Source organism: Nuphar pumila, chromosome 4, assembly GCF_984573655.1.
Source record: "Nuphar pumila chromosome 4, dmNupPumi1.hap1.1, whole genome shotgun sequence".
In the NCBI taxonomy this organism is placed as follows: Eukaryota; Viridiplantae; Streptophyta; class Magnoliopsida; order Nymphaeales; family Nymphaeaceae; genus Nuphar; species Nuphar pumila.
Window position 1 is genome coordinate 89,425,351 of NC_143252.1, and position 19,288 is coordinate 89,444,638.

The following is a 19,288-nucleotide window of genomic DNA, read 5'->3' on the forward strand; positions in this document are numbered from 1 at the left end:
TTACTAATACAGCGGTTTGAGATACAATGCATATAATGAGTGAATGTAAGATACCTGATGGGGTAGAAGCCCTTCCTAGCATTTGTAAACAAGCATTCTTGTCAACAGGTCCCAGCGTCTTACAAATATCGATAAGTTTTCAACCATCGTAAGAACAAGATCTACCTGCAATAACCAAACAATGCCTTAATGTCAGACAAGACGACATGCCTTCTTCATCGATAGCATGATGAGATGGAAAGCTACTCACGCCGCCTTAATGGCACTGGTTGGAATGTTTGTGCATCATTGCTTTCTTCCATAATGTCTAACCACAACGAAAAAGAAGAGAAGACAGTGGAATGTTTTGTAAGCAATATATCAATTTGCGTTAGCAAGCGCATACGTTTACTACGATTTAATCAGGATGCATATCACAACGGATACCGATAAGGTTAAGCAAGTCAAAGCAACGATTTAATGAATGACAGTATCAAAGCAAGTGTGGTTTGATATTTGCTTATACTGAGCATCGAGTTGTCACTTACCATGCCAATAAAAGACACATGTCCTACATGTGTGTTGACGATAACGCTCTTATTATATCCACGAGGCGGTAAAGCGAGTTCAATAGAAATCGCTGACAGAGCAGCGATATGAATGCGAAAATCGCCCCCGCATGCGTGTAACGATGTGTTTCTGCATGCACACGTTTTCAAAGTCTGTGTACAAATATCTTAGAAATATATATTACAAAACATATAATATCTTACAAACCGATATACATATCGAACAATATATTGAAAATTGATACGACAGTTCAGCATAATAACTTACAACTCGACAATACAAAACCATAATATCTAAAAGGTCGATAAATATATCGCACAATAAATTACAAATCGATACGGAAGAAATTGAGCATAATAGCAAACAAATCGATATTAACTAACAAAAACATATCTCACAAATATGAGAGTATGTTACTAATACAGCGGTTTGAGATACAATGCATATAATGAGTGAATGTAGGATACCTGATGGGGTAGAGACCCTTCCTAGCATTTGTAAACAAACATTCTTGTCAACAGGTCCCAGCGTCTTACAAATATCGATAAGTTTCCAACCATCGTAAGAACAAGATCTACCTGCAATAATCAAACAATGCTTTAATGTCAGACAAGACGACATGCCTTCTTCATCGATAGCATGATGAGATGGAAAGCTACTCACGCCGCCTTAATGGCACTGGTTGGAATGTTTGTGCATCATTGCTTTCTTCCATAATGCTTAACGTCAGCAAAAATGAAGAGAAGACACGGGAATGTTTTGTAACACAAGGCAGGCACGAAAAGGCAACAATGTGTTGTAAAACAAGATAAAAAACAAGGCGGAAACCTCGACTGGAGACAAAGGCAAAGTTTGGGTTGATAATGGGAGCTACTATTACAGCAGATGGCGCAGGAGTTTAATGAATAGAGAACGTCTCCACTTTAAATAGTTAACATCAAACTTTCTAGATGGAGGACTTTTTTGTCCTTTTCTCGAATCCTAGTTTCCCAACTTTTGAATGGAGGATATTTTTGTCATTTCCTCGAACCATCATTTCAGGGCAAGAAAAGCAATTAAGGGTGATTAAGTCTTTGCAACAACACCACAGTCCGATGCAAAGTTATGTCAACATACATGAGAATACGAGCCCCATGTGCGTAAATATGTGGTGTTCATTCGACCCCCCGAACACAGACGTGGGATTCAGTGAATCATCAGCGGTGAACATACACCACCCTCCCGACTTCTAGGCCTGCAAGGCAAACTTTTGGGCTCTCATTTGAGAGTAGGCACCTTGGAGATGAGTTAGCTCACCTCTCAAGGAGATCACGCACTCCATCCTTTCTCATTCTCTTCGTTCGTTCTTCTTTTATCTTCCTCATAGATCTGAATTGTACACAAATACATGCTGAGATTGAAGATTTGTAATAGGCTCATGTACTAGTATTAATAGATGATCCTTATTGCTGATCAAGGAAGGAGCATTGATCAATCGGTCAATTGATGCTGATGTGAGAGGATGATAGGCTAATTCAAGCCATCATCTCCCTAACGAGTTAGCTGAAGATTTAGTTGCAAATACTTATCGTGGACTCAAGTTCTAAACATCCAGCGGTTAGTATAATACTTCTGCTGCAAAACTCTGCAAATAAGTTCAATTAGCTAAGACAAGTCCACACCGCACGTTATATGTTCGTTAAAATGCTTTTGAGGTTTATTTCGGCATAGATCTTGGGCACGCTTCTAGTGAGACCGTATCACCTCAGCTAGTTGCCTACTGAAACACACTCTGTGTGCCACAACATAGCGCACCCCATGCGCCTCAGCTTGCAGGTCATTTGGTGAGTCCTTCTGTGCAATGCACATCCATGTGCCTTCAGCTGCAGCGCACTTCAGTGCACCACACGCAGAGCTGCGCATCATTGTGTGTCATCCATCCGCAGGAGCAGTATTAATTGCTTGTGTTGGCCACAAATCCTCCCTAGGCACATTTAGCTTATGCATTTCAATTCCTACAGTCAGAGCCGTACCTGTGTTTTATGGGGCCTGAGGCGCAGGGAAAAAATGGGCCCCCTATTAATAGTAGGAGTTCGGGGGCAGCGCCTCCGAATTTTTTTTAAAGAATCAAAATAACAATAAAATTTGCATTCACATTAAACAAATATAAAATTTCAAATATTTATATTACATTAAATAAAAATAGGGGAGCTTGGGCCTTAAAAATGGGCCCCTAAATTTTTTTTGGGCCCAGGGGCCCTGAGGCCCAAGCCTCATTGGCCTCTTTACAGGTCCGGCTCTGCCTACAGTGGGGCAGAGCATTTGTAAAGGTTGTGACTGTTTATGACAACACAAGCTATTTGGCAATTTGTCTTGCCTTATGTTTGCATGTGTATAGCTTGATTGCTTTTGTTTGAGCTTGTATTTCTAGCCTTGTGCTAGACGAAACGCCCAACCCCCCCCCCCCCCCCCCGAAAGCCTTGTAATAGTATAGTGTATTAGTGAAAGACAAATCACTAGCACATACTTCACAAGTGGTGCCTCGTACACATGCTCGTGTGCGTGAGGAGCTAAGGCGAATTCACTCAAGAACTCCTACATCCTGCATGCTTAGCCTTTGAGGACCTATCTCAAGGTCACTTGCCTTCAAAAATGGATCCAAAAAGTAAGGTCCCACCAATGTGCGCTCAGCTCTTGTGTGCCCGCCATGTTCGTGCACCATGCGTGTGCACAACTTGTATCTGCACGTATGCACCCCACGGCTGAAGCGACGTCCTATGCCTGTGTTTGGCTGACAGTTGCCGGGTATAGGTCTGTACTTGAGTCTGCAACACGCGGGTGCAAATTTAGAATTCGCTACCTCTCGTCAAATATGCTTCAAACTTAGTGATGCGTCTGCTTTTTATTTTTGGAAACATTAAAGAAAAACATATTAAACGGGAAAACTTGTACAAGAAATGGCAAGAAGTCGCCCAAAAAAAAGCAAGGAGAGACCGGAGACGAGTCCACTAAAGAGGTGGAAAATTTGATGTGAATTATGACTGCTTTTTTTACTTCATTTTCTTTTTAGGCAGGAACTGCACTTACTTGGAGGGTGATTCCTGCAAAAAATGCTCCATGCAACACAAAAATACAGAACGTATATGAGGCAAGGATGATAGGTAGATGCATATGTGATGCAAACGGTAGGACGATCTTTCCCAAAGATTGCAGATCTAACTTAACAACTTTAATGAGTTAAGGCTATACAAAAATCAAAGGGCGAAAAAGAATGTAATTAATGATCCATCTTGATCGTTATATAGCGGAAAGTCCTAGCTAATTTGTGTCTAATTATTAGTCTATTTGATCTTCGACTAGTGTGTATGAATCCATTATTGCATTAAACTTATGTCATACATCCTTTACATCAACTATGATAAATGAATGGTGAAATTTTTGGTGGAGCCTGTAAATGAGATGGGTTGCAAGGGCCCCATCAAAGTTCTAATTCTCTTTGCTGTAAAAGGCGATGTGACTGCTTTCTGATCCATCTTCTCATCTGTTTTTATTCTCGAACAAACTTTGTGAACTGAAATATTATAATAGCATTATATATAACAAGGAATATCGACCACAATTAGCCTTTTTTATTCTTTTAGTAATGATTGAAAAGGTAAATGGCATCAAATGCCCAAGAAAATTCTCCCTATCTAATAAAATTTAATAAGCATCACGTCTTGTTTAAACGAAGAGAAAGGATGAAACGAGAACCTTTGGCATTTTGTTGCTTGAAAAGGACAAATGAAAGGGAACTTTTTTGTTTTTCCATTATGTTATTTGCCTTTGCCTTTGGGTGAGGAATATGTCTACGCCGCATTACCTCTCTCTCTCTCTCTCCTGCATCAAGTGAGCAATGGTGATGAAATATGAGCAGTAATTGATTACATACAATATGACTGTACTCCTATATCTCTAAAGGTGAATTCCACAGCACCAAGTTATCAAAAGAAAGAACGAAAGAAAAGTGGGGGTAAGTTGGGATGCTGTGCTTCGATTCATGGTGCAATGTGGACAATAAAGAGATTGGGATCAAGTATAGCCTTTCTATATCTTAAGTAGCTTTTTACGGCCTGCACCAACCTATCAAAAAGAATGGGATAAATTAGGACACTGTAATTGTCACGGGCTTATTTTTTTAATAAGCTAGTGTGATGCGATGATCATTCCTTACCGTCGCAAGCCTTTCTATCGCTCTGTCACAAGCATAGAATGCTTCACAAACTCATAATGCACCAAGCTGACTAGCTTAACAGTTGAAGGCCGCGTATCAACACCTTTTTATGTGCTGAATCATTTTTATTTGCCCTACGCACCACCTCGTGTGCAACTGCTTAGCGAAAACTCATCAAGCGCATTTTCAAATGTGTATTCCCTCTAGTTCATGCCGCTTAGTGTATAGTTGTCTCATACCAGCTATCACTTTCAAAAGGAGTACAAGCTTGCCTTAGCCTTGCATGTCATAGAGCGTATTGCAACTCTATGTGCACGCCACAATAAAACCTCACAACTGAAAGAACAAGACCTTGTGGCCTCAAGTCTGAAGACCAGTTGATGATTGAACACCATAACGAAGAGTACCACCTAAACTTAGTCATCGGTGCTTAGTCATTCACTCACCTAACCCTGAGTCACTATACTCGGTTGGAACCACCTAATGTGATCTCTGAAGGAATTAGCCCTAACTCACACGCACCTCTCGAACGCTCAACCGCTACGCTTTAAAAACTCTTGCAAGTTGAGAGGTCTTCAACCAAATCTTCAAAGGCAACATCCTCTGATCCGCTGATACTGCTTAACCAAACAATGCTTCATGTTTGTGTCGTCATACATCAACGCACTAATGACGATAATGTTGCCTATCGCATGCCATGCTATTATCATACATTACCGATTAAGCAAACATACCCCATGGGTTCCTACGATTAATGCATTTTTTATTCAATAGTGCTTCGCATTGCACATGCACCATTCTGAAAGCTCGGCTCAAGATAGTAATATTATGTCTCATTAATTATAATGTAAGAAGTGGATCTGCCAAGTGCAAGCCTAAAGTGATAAGCTATTGTTTTGAACTCCCTTCTGGGAGAGAACCTTAAAGGTTTTACCAAAAATCATTGTTCAATCAGTGATGGGATGGTTTTTTTCTTGGATTACCTAAAAAAAAACTGCCGCATCATCATCACCTCTGGATATCAGTCTCATGGATGCAGCTGTGGATACGAGAATGCGTTCAATGTTTTATGAAGTTTCCAATTTGACTAATATATAAAGGGATACGAGCAGTGTTCATGTGACAGCTTGGTATCCCGTAACTAATTGGGGAATGGGAAATTCAACTTCGTGAGACATAGCATAGGCCCCGAGAACGGGGATCCTATAATCAGAGTTTTACGACCTGCCATGTCTTAGTATCGGGTGCGGTTTCTTCGGGTTATAAAAAAATAACCTGGTGACGATAGCACTCTGGAGGGGAATGCAATGCAAAACCCGACGTGTAGAGAACGAAAGAACAAGTCCGACGACAAAAGCACAAACTGCTTTTTTCCTCGCTTTCCGTATCCTGTGAAAGTGTCCCTGAAAAGTCACCCAAATGCTGCTAACTGCTAAGTACCACACCCCCTTCCCCACCGCGCAAAATTCGTGGGCTCTACCGGCCCTTCCTGCTACACAGCTAAGCTATGCACACCTCTCCTCTATATAAACTCGTCGCTTCACACTCGTTTCTTCTCGTAGAGCACCTTCTTCCTTCTCTTGTCACTCTAAAGCTAGAGAGAATGTCAGGTGTTTGGGTGTTTAGGAACGGGGTGGCTCGACTGGTCTCGAACCCACACGTCGAGCCCATCGACGGGTCTGAGCTCGCAACAGCAGCAGCCACAAGGAAGGCGGTCTTGGTGCACGTACCAACGGGTGAGGTCATCGGTTGCTACGAGTTGCTGGAGAAGAAGCTGGCCCCTCTGGGGTGGCAGCGATACTACGACGACCCGGAGATGTTGCAGTTCCACAAGGCCTTTTGTTCGCTTCACCTCATCACGCTCCCAAAGGACTTCGCCAGGTTCAAGTCCATCCATATGTACGACATCGTTGTTAAGAATCGTGGCTACTTTTTAGTCAAGGAGATGTGATCATCAGTACCATGACTGACGTCTATTATTATATTTCCCTTGCTATAATCTTTCCTTTTGTTGAGGTCTCTTTTTTTCACTGGATAGAGCATATGATTTCCACTTCAGATGTTCCTTTTCTTTCCTTTCTTTCCACAGGACACCTTTGTTTCACTCGTATTCGTGGAAAAAAATGCTCATTTTTTTTGTAAGAAAATCGGCTGTTTTTCTCAGGAATGAACCAAAAGTTCCCCATGTGAAGCCCTGCAGGTGAGGCCAGCATTTTTACGAGCAGAGATACAAGGATCGCTCAAGTGCCCTCTATGTGATACAGGCATGATAGCATTCTGAGTGGGGCCCACACTCTGTTGCTGTGGGGCACATGGAATGCTGTGACGTGATTGGCCTGTGTCACATAAGCAGGCACTTATCTTGTTCAGCGTTTGTCATATGAAAAATGTGATCGCACGGCTCCTTGGGAAGTGGTTTTCCCACGAAAGTCTCAAGATTCGTAAACAAACGGGACCCTAGAGAAAAGTGGAGGCGGCGGTGCCACATGAATAGATTCCCATCCAATGTGCAGGCGTACGGTGTCTTTGTTCTGCTTCGTATCGAATATCTCCTTCTTTACGTGTTTTTTCTTTACATATGTGTGTTGTGTGTATGTATAAATGGTGAGAGAACCACAGAGGTGGTAAGCCGGGTCCTGTGTCAAGCTGACATGATCAAATCCCTCTGCCACATGGGGGCGGCTGTTGTTTTGGCAGGAGTTGGCTTTACCCCAGCTTGCCTTTAAAAAAACAAACAAATGGTGAGAGAACCACATCGAGTTGCCAAAAGGAGTTGGAATCTAAACATGAGCAAGCTAATAAAAGCAACCACTTGGCATTGATTTGACTGAGACCCGCACTCAAGTGTTATGAACCCGTGCAATGCTACCATGCGTTGAGATATTGTTTATGACATTGCTGCTGATTAAATAGTTTTTACAAAATGTGTGGCAAGACTACTGTTGGGCATCAAGCTGGCATGGCTGGGGCTTGAGCCCGTTCTAGCTCAGTCCATCGGGTTTTGAGCATGACCCAGTTTTTAATGGGCTCGGATTTGAAAGGCTGCCCATGTCCTAGACCATTAGACCAATGAGCCTACGAGTCATGCAGGCTGGACAACGGCTTGGTCCAAACACATCCAAAAATTCATTTTATCAATTAAGACAAAACTCTTTTTAATAAAATGTGTTTTTGTTTATCTTTGTAAACAATAAATAAATTATCTAAAGAAGGCTTAAGTCAATATCATTTGTCTGAACTATCATAAACATAGCCTAGATTCCTAACCTTATAACTTTATACATGTGTTGTATAGTTTTTTTGTTGTATAGTTTTTTAGTCCATATAGTTTCACTCACTATATATGCAATATAACCTAAAAAAAACCTAATTAAGTAATTAGTCCTGTCGAGTCAGCTTGGTAACCTGTGGGCCGATCCAAACCCAACATATTATATAACAGGGCAGGTTTCAACTGGATGGCTAATGAATCATGACTTAAAACCCTGACCCAAACCCGGCTCATAGTGGGGTGGGTGGGCTTCACGGAGCTGCCGATTCATTCCCACCCCTAGGCAAGATGATCCAATTATCAGCAATGTCATAAGCACTATCATAATGGCCAATCTTGTTGCGGCATTATATGGGTCTGCATCACCTGAATAAAGGCCATACTTAAGAAAACACCATTCTGGTCTTTTTTATTTAATATTTATTACCATTGAGACTTACCAAAATAAAATATGAGGCATGAAGGAAAGTAACTAACCTACCTAAGGCTAAAACATATATGGAATTTAAATTAATACTAAAGAAGACACTCTACTTGCCTAAGAGGACACAAGACACGAATTGAACATCAAATACCAAATCAAAACTTTCCCTAAAATAACTTGATAAAATGTGCAAGCATTATACCAAGCTCAACAATTAATTGAAAGAGAGCAAAAAATGATAAGTGACAAAATTGGAATCAAGTGGGCCCCATACCTTACTTACCTTAAGGAGGGAATTGGCTGCTCAAGAGTTAAAAATCGTCATCCCTATTGGGCCCACACAATTTTTGAGTTGCTTTAAATATTCGGTCCTCCTTTTTAGCAAATGGAACCTTTCTAAAATGAAAACCTTTGACACTTAAGTAATGTAAGACCCACAATTTTTCATTATAAATTCTGAATAAAATTCACGAGGCATTTACTGGTAAAAATAGCATTTTCACTCAGAATGTGAAACGAATCAATTTCTACAAACCAGTTATACTTAGAATATTCGTCGCGTTGCGAATATATGCTCAAACACTCTGGAAGTCATAACTTCCTACTTGTACGAAATCAAGAGATTTTCTTGAGCCAACTTTCTTAGTTATGTCAATACGAAGAGAATGATGTACTCAGGATTTTTCGAAAAAAAATCACCGAAAAAGTCAACATTTTTGTGGGACCACGAGAATCATGGCATGACCCACGAAAATATTCTTCAAAAAATATCTAGAATAATCCCAGAATATTCTAAGGAATATTCTACAACATATTTCATAGGATATTTCTTTTTAAAAAGCATATTCCATAGAATATGCCTTTTGAAAATCTATAAATAGGGGAGCTCTCTGTAAAACCCGTGAAATTTATGAAATTCTAAATGAATAAAAGGGATCCGTTATGTGAAATAGTAAGATTTTAAGTTAGACAGTACAATTTTTATGACTTGTGGTTTCTAGAACGAAACCGATAACAAACTCTCACAAGTGGTTTTGGATCCGGATCTTGGCGAGATCCGATGATCCGACCCGGTTCACGAGTCCAAGTAAGGAAACCCGATGCTTTCGGGATGATAGCGTGAGATCCGAAGCACATTTAAAGTAAGCAAGTGCAAGTTTAAAACCAACGGGTGAAAAATCCACTTGAAAATGGAAGAAATCCATCAACAAGGAAAAACGTCCCAATATGACATAAAAAGAATTTTTTCGCAAAAGTAAACAATAAGTGGTGAAGTGGAGTTATGGTAGGACGCACAGGGTTGTAGAGTTGCAACCTCAATTCAAAACCCCCTGTGCACAAATTATTTTTTTTCAGAAGAAAGTGATGTTTTCTACCTTGGTGAAAAGGGTAAAAACGTGAGATTATGTTAAGCCTAAATTTTTAGCTTTTCCATCTAGCTCTACCAAGGATTGAGGAGAATCCCAGGTGACATGGAAGAGGGGTACCCATAAAGCAAATAGTGAGGGAAGTTAGAGGAAATCATGCCAAAGACAGGAGGGGGCATTGTTGAAAATAAACATCACCCACCAAAAACGTAAGATTTGGGTGAAGTTTTAATGCCTTGAAAATTTGGTAACTCCCCCCTAAATAGAGGAGTTAAATGAGAGATTTTTGGTAAGGAGTTACATTAGACGTATCTTTCTCTCTCCCTCTCTCTCTCTCGCTCTCACGGTGGTGGTTGACCTCCATTGGTGGATGGTGTGGACCTCCCTTGCTGAACGCGTGAATATTCATTATCGACGAGGGGTGCCGCTCTAACGAAGAGAAGGGGTTGCAGCCTTGCCGTCGTGAGACTCCAAAGAGGTAAGGAGCATTGCTATTTGTATGTAAGTGCTGGATGCCTTGTTGCACATCTATGTTGCAATAACATGGAGTTTACGTGACAAGCTCCACCTATATGTAGCTATGTTTAGGGCCTTGAGACCCAGATGGCATGAGTTGAAACACCTACTCGCCAATAGGTCAATATGTAGTGGTTCAGCCAATGGTTCTCACCCTTGGCCAACGTTGGGGCACTGTGGTGTTATTTGTAAGGGCATTTTGTTCCTATGTGTGTGCCTGGTAATATATAGTACTCATATAAAAACCTATAGTTCGAATCTATGTAGGAAGATGCATATATTTTTGGTGTGGGTGTTAGCCATGACGGATTCAAGATCGAAACAAAAATAAAGTAGGCAAATGGCGTGGAACCTTAAGTATCTTGAATTATTATTCATGAAATTATTGTTTGGTTGTATTTTCTTGTTCAATACACCTTTCCTACTTTGTAGATTGAATGGTTTTAATCAAGTCTGAAGTTATGTATACGTGATTGCTATTTCACATCATGGTAAAATAAAGATATATCATTCCTATTGGGTAATTCGATTGGATTTGATGTTTTTGAGTGTGGAATGCACTCATATTTATAGTTGAAAGATTCTATACATTGAGGATGCAAGGGGTGGCAAAACAGTCCATTTAGAATAATCAAAATGTTTGAAAAATAAAAAGATATGCCCTTTTAAAAAGTTACAGAAAAACGACAAAATTAGTCGACTGAGACAATAGTTAGTCGACTGATAATATGTTCAGTCGACTGATAAAAACCTTCAGTCGACTGCTGCAAAAATTTCCAGAAAACAGACATTCTGTTCAGTCGACTGATAAAACCTTCAGTCGACTGATGCTAAAATTTTTCCAGAAAATAGGCATTCTAATCAGTCGACTGATAAAACCTTCAGTCGACTGATGCTAAAATTTTTCCAGAAAATAGACATTTTGATCAGTCGACTGATGCTAAAATTTTTCCAGAAAACAGATATTCTGATCAATCGACTGATAAAACCTTCAGTCGACTAATGCTAAAATTTTCAGAAAATTGATATTCTGTTCAGTCGATTGATAAACCCTTCAGTCGACTGCTGCTAAATTTTTCCAGAAAACGGACATTCTGTCCGGTCGACTGATAAAACTTTCGGTCGACTAATTTTATGATCAGTCGACTGAAAAACCCTTCAGTCGACTGCTGCTAAATGTTTTCAGAAAACGGACATTCTGTCCGGTCGACTGATAAAACTTTCGGTCGACTAATTTTATGATCAGTCGACTGATAAACCCTTCAGTCGACTGCTGCTAAACTTTTCCAGAAAACAGACATTCTGTCCGGTCGACTGATAAATTCTTCGGTCGACTAATTTTACAAAAAAATAACATTTTTCTTAGAAGATTTGAAGCCAAAAAGGTTGGTCGACCGGTGAGCCTATTGGTCGACTAATAAACATGAAAAATTGAGTAAAGAGTTTTTCTAAAATGATTTTCATGAAGGGTTCTTTTAGAAAAGTTTTCTAAAGACTTTTTAGGTGAAACACAACTGAAATTTCTATGAAAAAAATAGTTCGATGGTAAACTAAATATGTGATTCACATATGGACTTTAGGATTATGTCCAATACATAGAACACACATGATAAAGTTGGATAATGCCATGTTGCGGCATATCCAGTGGGGGTACAGAACGTACACTCGAGCTCATAAACAAAACTGAAAATGCCGAATGTTTAAGTACTCGACACAAAGTTGAACCAGAATTATGAGAAATTATGGTTGGTGCCTTTGAGGCATTCGATGGGTAATGTGCATATACTAAGACCAACCTGAGTATGAATTGGGGTTTTGAAAGTCCCTTGTGGTGCAAAGACTTGCATATAAGAATAAATATACATTAAATATGGGATTCTGGGTATTCCTGAAAGATGGTATATGTTACTGGTTTCCTAGGGTTCTGGGTACATCTGAAAGAAGATGTATGTTACTGGATCCAAACAAACAAGAATGAAAATTTATACACATATAAATTAAATATGTGGGATTCTGGGTATACCTGAAAGATGGTATATGTTACTGGTTTCCCAGGGCTCTGGGTACACCTGAAGGATGATGTACGTTACTGGACCCATGGTCTACCTTGGAGAGGGTAGGTGGTACAAGCTTCGTGGACATTCTTTTTCTTGTGAGAGCTAGGCGTCTCACCCGGTCTCCATTCCACGAAGTTAGGGGACCAGGACTACCAGAATGTCCTAGGTGGTAGATCCAAGTCTTCTGCAGAAGTACAGGGTGCATCCTAATTATTGTTCTAGCCACTGGGGAGCTCTCTCTCGGTCACTGACCGTCCCCTTTGGATATCCGTACGGCTAGTCTTACGGGTTATTAAATAATAGACCCCCGTATGGTCTCGGTCCGCTACGAGGTCTATGCCTGTGCGTACCCACAGGGTAAGAGTAAGATATGCATTAAATAATTTAAGTTGACTAGAAACGTATCTCTGAAGAATTATATTCTGTTGAGTTGACTTTAGTAAAATTTGTGAAATCCAGAGCTTGTACTAATGTGGATAAATATACCTCTAGTTCAGTCATCCTTTGCACTGTATCATGAATTAGAGAGCATAATCATCTTCTTAGAATGTTATAAACTTCCATGCTAGTTATATTTGCAGTACTTGCACATATTTGTACACAGGTCACTGAGCACCACATATAAATATAATGCTTCTTACGCAGACAGGGGAGTCTGACCCTTCTGCTTTAAATGTTTTTCAGGTAGCAACTAATTGGAGCATCGGGGTGTCGTTTTGGATAAAGCCAAGAGATCTCATTTATTCAATATTTTATGTTTGAACTCTGATTAGTAGATTTACATTTCTGTTATGGGATGTAATTAATGACATTAATGTTTCAATTAATGAATGGTATGTTTAGTACTTCTCTGTTTTACCCTATAATGCGCCCGACTTGTATTTTTTGCACTTCCGCTATTTCAAAAAAAAAATATATATTTACTTTAAAAATTTTACTATAAAAAGTTGGGGCGTTACAGGTTTGGTATCAGAGCAGGACTGAATAATTTGAGATCTTGGCTCTTCCAGCGACCGCGATGACTCTGTAAGCATGTAGAAAAGTTGGTTTGTATTGTAGAAACAAGAAACATATGAGTGTGTACGATTAATTCACAAAATCATAACTCAGGTTATAATAAATTTTATTTGCTCAAATAGATGGCGTGGGCAAATCGTTGCAACAATATTATGGAAACTCTACATAACCTGGCCGAAGTAGTAGGCCAGCAAGCTACGACAATGCAACAGATGGGCGACAATCTACAACATGTGGCCCATGAGAAGAGTACAAATGGTGGGACTATGTCCTACAAGAAATTCATGGGCATGGATCCTCCTGCTTTCTCCGAAAAGACGGATCCTGAAGCTGCTGAGAGTTGGATCCGGGAGATTGAACGTATCTTTCGTGTACTGGAGGTACCCGAGGAGCGTCGGGTGGACTTTGGGACTTATCGTCTCAAGGATCATGCTGAAAAGTGGTGGGAAACCACTAGGGCGGTCAAGTTCCAGGATGGTCCTGTATCTTGGACGGAGTTCGTAGAGGTTTTTAATGCTGCCTACATTCCGAAGCACGAGAGGGCAAAGAAGATACAGGAGTTCTTGGACCTACAGCAGGGTGAGATGTCCCTCGCCGAGTACATCACTAAGTTTCACAGTTTGGAACGATATTGTCCAAACGTGTATACATCGGATGCGGATCGAGCAATGAAATTTGCTCGAGGCTTGAAGGCGGGTTTGAGGAACCGTCTGTACACTAGAGGGCCCAAGAATCTCGATGAGGCTATCCAGGTAAAAGATCATTTCTTTTCATGTTATAAGTTGCATCAAAGTTTACAAGGTACCGTTAACCCTTAGATTGTAATGGATTGTTCCTGTCTGTCTCGGACATACAGGTGGCGACTCTCCTTGATGACGACTGGAAGGAGGGACAAAAGTCGCAAAAGAACAAAATCGGGGTTCAGAAACCCGAGTTCAAGAAGAGGTTTGGTGGAAAATGTTTCAACCATCAAACCAAGAAACCAAGGCACGATGGAGGCACCAGACCTAAGCCAGGACAAAATCAAAGGTGTCAGAAGTGCAACCGTTTTCACCCCGGACAACAATGTCCCCGTGAGACAGGAGGGTGTCTCTACTGTGGAAAAATGGGCCATTATATCAAGGAGTGTCGGAAGAAGCAAGCTGATGATGCACGACGCGGCACTGGAGGACAGCAGCCTCAACAACACCGTGCCCCACCACCACAACCTCAGGCGGCCCCACAACGCATGACAGGACGTGTGTATGCTACTACAGCTGATCAACTGGAGAAGGGGGACCTTGTGCAAGGTACCGTACTTGTTTCGGGTCAAGCTGCCCTTGTCTTATTTGACTGTGGAGCTTCTCATTCCTTCATTTCATTATATTTTGCAAAACAACTTAGAATCCCCACAGAATCATTAAATCAAGAACTAGTAGTGTATAACCCTATAGGATTCAATGAAGTTTGTGTGAACTATATGCCAGAAGTGGAAGTTATTTTAGGAGAATACAATTTACCTGCCAACCTAATCATACTTGATATGACCGAATACGATGTCATACTGGGTATGGATTGGCTCTTTGAACACTATGCTAGAGTCCTCTGTAGAGAAGGAAAAGTAATTCTGTCTCGACCGGATATGCCGGAAGTGGAATTCCGATTAGCAAGGCATGGAATCAAGAAAAGGGTTATTTCGACCCTCAAAGCCCAAAAGTATCTCCGTCGGGGAGATATGGCTTTCATGGTTAGTATGATCGGAGGTGAAACAAAACTAACTCGGCTAGAGGATTTGGAAATTGTCCACGATTTTGCCGATGTATTCCCAGAAGAACTTCCTGGACTTCCTCCTCAGCGGGAAGTCGAGTTTGGGATTGAACTAATGCCGGGTACAAAGCCAATATCAAGAGCACCTTATCGGATGGCACCAGCAGAGTTGGAAGAACTGAAGAAGCAGTTGCAAGAGCTGATGGAGCGTGGTTTTGTACGACCGAGTACGTCTCCATGGGGAGCACCGGTCCTGTTCGTGAAAAAGAAGGACGGGTCTATGAGACTATGCATAGACTATAGAATGCTGAACCAAGCAACTGTGAAGAAAAAATATCCTCTACCCCGTATTGATGACCTATTTAATCAATTGAAAAGAGCAAAAGTCTTTTCTAAGATTGATTTGAGGTCAGGTTATCACCAGTTGAGAATAAAAGATGAAGATATCCCAAAGTCAGCATTTAGAACCAGATATGGGCATTTTGAGTTTGTGGTAATGCCATTTGGACTCACTAATGCCCCAGCGGCATTCATGGACCTGATGAATCGGGTATTCAGGCCATACTTAGACTCCTTTGTCATCATCTTCATTGATGACATACTGATATACTCAGAAAATGTGGAGGAACACAAAGAACATCTGAAAATCGTTTTAGAAACCCTCCGGACACATCAGTTATACGCAAAGTTCTCGAAATGCGAATTCTGGCTTGAAGAAGTCATGTTCCTTGGACATGTGATCTCGAAAGATGGAGTTTCAGTAGATCCTGTCAAAGTTGAAGCTGTGATGAATTGGTCACAACCAAAGAATGTCAGCGAAATCCGAAGCTTCCTAGGATTAGCTGGCTACTATAGGCGATTCATCCAAGACTTCTCCCGAATTGCTATGCCAATGACAAAGCTTCTACAAAAAGGGGTAAAGTTTGAATGGAATGATAAAAGTGAAGAAAGTTTTCAAACCCTTAAAGCTAAGCTTACCACAGCGTCGGTGTTAGCCTTACCGTCTGGGAGTGGAGGATTCGTGGTGTACACGGACGCTTCTGGTACTGGATTGGGGTGTGTATTGATGCAGCACGACAAGGTCATTGCCTATGCATCACGACAACTGAAGATTCATGAGAGGAATTACCCCACGCACGACCTGGAGTTGGCAGCGGTGGTTTTTGCTTTAAAGGTTTGGAGACATTATCTATATGGAGAGCAGTTCGAAGTCTTCACTGATCACAAGAGCTTGAAGTATCTATTTTCTCAGAAGGAACTTAATATGCGACAAAGAAGGTGGCTCGAGTTCATCAAGGACTACGAATTTACAATCTCGTACCATCCAGGGAAAGCAAATGTGGTTGCTGATGCCCTTAGTCGTAAGGCTGGGGGAAATCTTTCTAGCTTGGTAAATCTTGGATGGAAGATGATTTCTGAGTTCACAGAATGGAGACCTTTCTCCGATGATCAAGGCGTACTTAGGTTGTCTAGTCTGACTGTACGATCAGAACTACGAGAGCGGATCATGATTAAGCAAAAAGAAGACTCGCAGTACGGGAAGATGGAGGCATTAGCGTTGCAAGAAGACACTGTTTTTCAGCTTAAAGAGGATGGAAGTATATGGTTTAAAGATCGATTTTGGGTACCGAGTGATCCAGAGACCAGAGAAGAGTTATTGGCAGAGGCACATAAGAACAAGTATACCATTCACTCGGGCAGTACCAAGATGTTCAAAGATCTTCAATACTGGTACTGGTGGAATGGTATGAAGCGCGATGTTGCAAGGTAACTAATTCACGAGAAAAATTTATGTGTTCTAATTAGGTTGTTCTTTCTATGATATAAGATCGGGATTATGCTAATTCTTGCTATCATTCTAGATACGTCGTAAAGTGCTTGACATGTCAACAAATCAAAATCGAGCATCAAAGGCCAGAAGGAACGATGCAGCTGATGGAAATTCCTCAATGGAAATGGGAACATATCACGATGGATTTTGTGATGGGGTTACCGCGAACCCGAAAGAACCATGACTCTATTTGGGTAGTGGTTGACCGACTCACTAAGTCAGCACATTTCCTACCGATGAGGCAGAATCAGTCACTTGAGAGCTTGACCGACCTGTATATCCAGGAGATAGTACGACTACATGGGGTGCCTGTCTCGATCATATCTGATAGAGACCCTCGGTTTACCTCACGACTGTGGGGGTAGTTACAAAAGGCATTGGGAACTAAGTTGAAGTTCAGCACTGCCTTTCATCCACAAACCGATGGACAGTCAGAAAGGACCATACAGACACTGGAGGACATGCTACGTGCCTATATGTTGGATTGGAAAGGCGAATGGGATGCTCACGTGGTACTAGCAGAGTTCGCCTACAATAATAGCTACCATGCAAGTATTGGCATGGCGCCCTTCGAAGCACTGTATAGGCGGCCTTGTAGGTCACCAGTATATTGGGATGAAGTTGGCGAAAGAACAGTTGAGTCACCAATGGTAATTCAACATTACACTGAACAAATACAGAAGATACGAGATTGACTTAGAGCAGCACAGAGTCGACAGAAAAGCTATGCGGATCAGCGACGCAGAGAGCTTAGCTTTGAAGTGGGAGATGCAGTGTTTGTCAAGGTATCGCCGACCAAGAGCGTTTTCAGATTCAGAAAGAAGGGAAAGTTGAGTCCTAGATATGTCGGACCTTTCCCAATATTAGAGCGGATCGGTGAAACGGCTTATCGAGTTGAGCTACCATCTCAACTTGCCAAGATTCATAATGTATTTCATGTATCGATGTTGAGAAAATACATTCAAGATCCATCACACGTGATTCAGTTTGAGGACATCAGTGTGCAAGAAGATCTGACCGTAGAAGAGAGACCGGTCAAAATCGTAGATCGCAGTGAGCGGGTGATGCGAAACAAGATCATCCCATTAGTCAAAGTGAGATGGAGACATCATGGCTTAGAAGAATGCACGTGGGAAACGGAAGCAGCAATGAAGGACAAGTACCCTCAATTGTTTGATTGATATGTATTACAAATTTCGCGGACAAAATTTCTTTTTAGAGGGAAAGGATGTAAAACCCGTGAAATTTATGAAATTCTAAATGAATAAAAGGGATCCGTTATGTGAAATAGTAAGATTTTAAGTTAGACAGTACAATTTTTATGACTTGTGGTTTCTAGAACGAAACCGATAACAAACTCTCACAAGTGGTTTTGGATTCGGATCTTGGCGAGATCCGATGATCCGACCCGGTTGACGAGTCCAAGTAAGGAAACCCGATGCTTTCGGGATGATAGCGTGAGATCCGAAGCACATTTAAAGTAAGCAAGTGCAAGTTTAAAACCAACGGGTGAAAAATCCACTTGAAAATGGAAGAAATCCATCAACAAGGAAAAACGTCCCAATATGACATAAAAAGAATATTTTCGCAAAAGTAAACAATAAGTGGTGAAGTGGAGTTATGGTAGGACGCACAGGGTTGTAGAGTTGCAACCTCAATTCAAAACCCCCTGTGCACAAATTATTTTTTTTCATAAGAAAGTGATGTTTTCTACCTTGGTGAAAAGGGTAAAAACGTGAGATTATGTTAAGCCTAAATTTTTAGCTTTTCCATCTAGCTCTACCAAGGATTGAGGAGAATCCCAGGTGACATGGAAGAGGGGTACCCATAAAGCAAATAGTGAGGGAAGTTAGAGGAAATCATGCCAAAGACAGGAGGGGGCATTGTTGAAAATAAACATCACCCACCAAAAACGTAAGATTTGGGTGAAGTTTTAATGCCTTGAAAATTTGGTAACTCCCCCCTAAATAGAGGAGTTAAATGAGAGTTTTTTGGTAAGGAGTTACATTAGACGTATCTTTCTCTCTCCCTCTCTCTCTCTCGCTCTCACGGTGGTGGTTGACCTCCATTGGTGGATGGTGTGGACCTCCCTTGCTGAACGCGTGAATATTCATTATCGACGAGGGGTGCCGCTCTAACGAAGAGAAGGGGTTGCAGCCTTGCCGTCGTGAGACTCCAAAGAGGTAAGGAGCATTGCTATTTGTATGTAAGTGCTAGATGCCTTGTTGCACATCTATGTTGCAATAACATGGAGTTTACGTGACAAGCTCCACCTATATGTAGGTATGTTTAGGGCCTTGAGACCCAGCTGGCATGAG

The 19,288-nt window shown here is 41.2% G+C and overlaps 2 protein-coding genes across 2 annotated transcripts; both read left to right on the forward strand.

Moving 5' to 3' along the window:
- Positions 1-6,344: 6,344 nt before the first annotated feature.
- Positions 6,345-6,789, forward strand: LOC149840294 (flowering-promoting factor 1-like protein 1). The gene has a single exon (XM_090004384.1). The coding sequence runs from the start codon at positions 6,345-6,347 to the stop codon at positions 6,690-6,692; it is 348 nt and encodes a 115-aa protein (XP_089860510.1). The 3' UTR covers positions 6,693-6,789.
- Positions 6,790-13,683: 6,894 nt separating this feature from the next.
- LOC149840295 (uncharacterized) lies at positions 13,684-14,625 on the forward strand. Its single transcript, XM_090005041.1, has 4 exons — positions 13,684-13,773; positions 13,834-14,145; positions 14,250-14,338; positions 14,517-14,625. The coding sequence occupies exons 1-4, from the start codon at positions 13,684-13,686 to the stop codon at positions 14,623-14,625; spliced, it is 600 nt and encodes a 199-aa protein (XP_089861167.1).
- Positions 14,626-19,288: the final 4,663 nt, after the last annotated feature.

Bases quoted from the DNA above. Each gene is read 5' to 3' on its own strand.
- LOC149840295 (XM_090005041.1), top strand. From the start codon at position 13,684: ATGGATCCTCCTGCTTTCTCCGAAAAGACGGATCCTGAAGCTGCTGAG. The intron at 14,146-14,249 runs GTAAAAGATCAT...TCGGACATACAG, and splicing joins ATCTCGATGAGGCTATCCAG to GTGGCGACTCTCCTTGATGA. The intron at 14,339-14,516 runs GTTTGGTGGAAA...CATTATATCAAG, and splicing joins AAACCCGAGTTCAAGAAGAG to GAGTGTCGGAAGAAGCAAGC.
- LOC149840294 (XM_090004384.1), top strand. From the start codon at position 6,345: ATGTCAGGTGTTTGGGTGTTTAGGAACGGGGTGGCTCGACTGGTCTCG.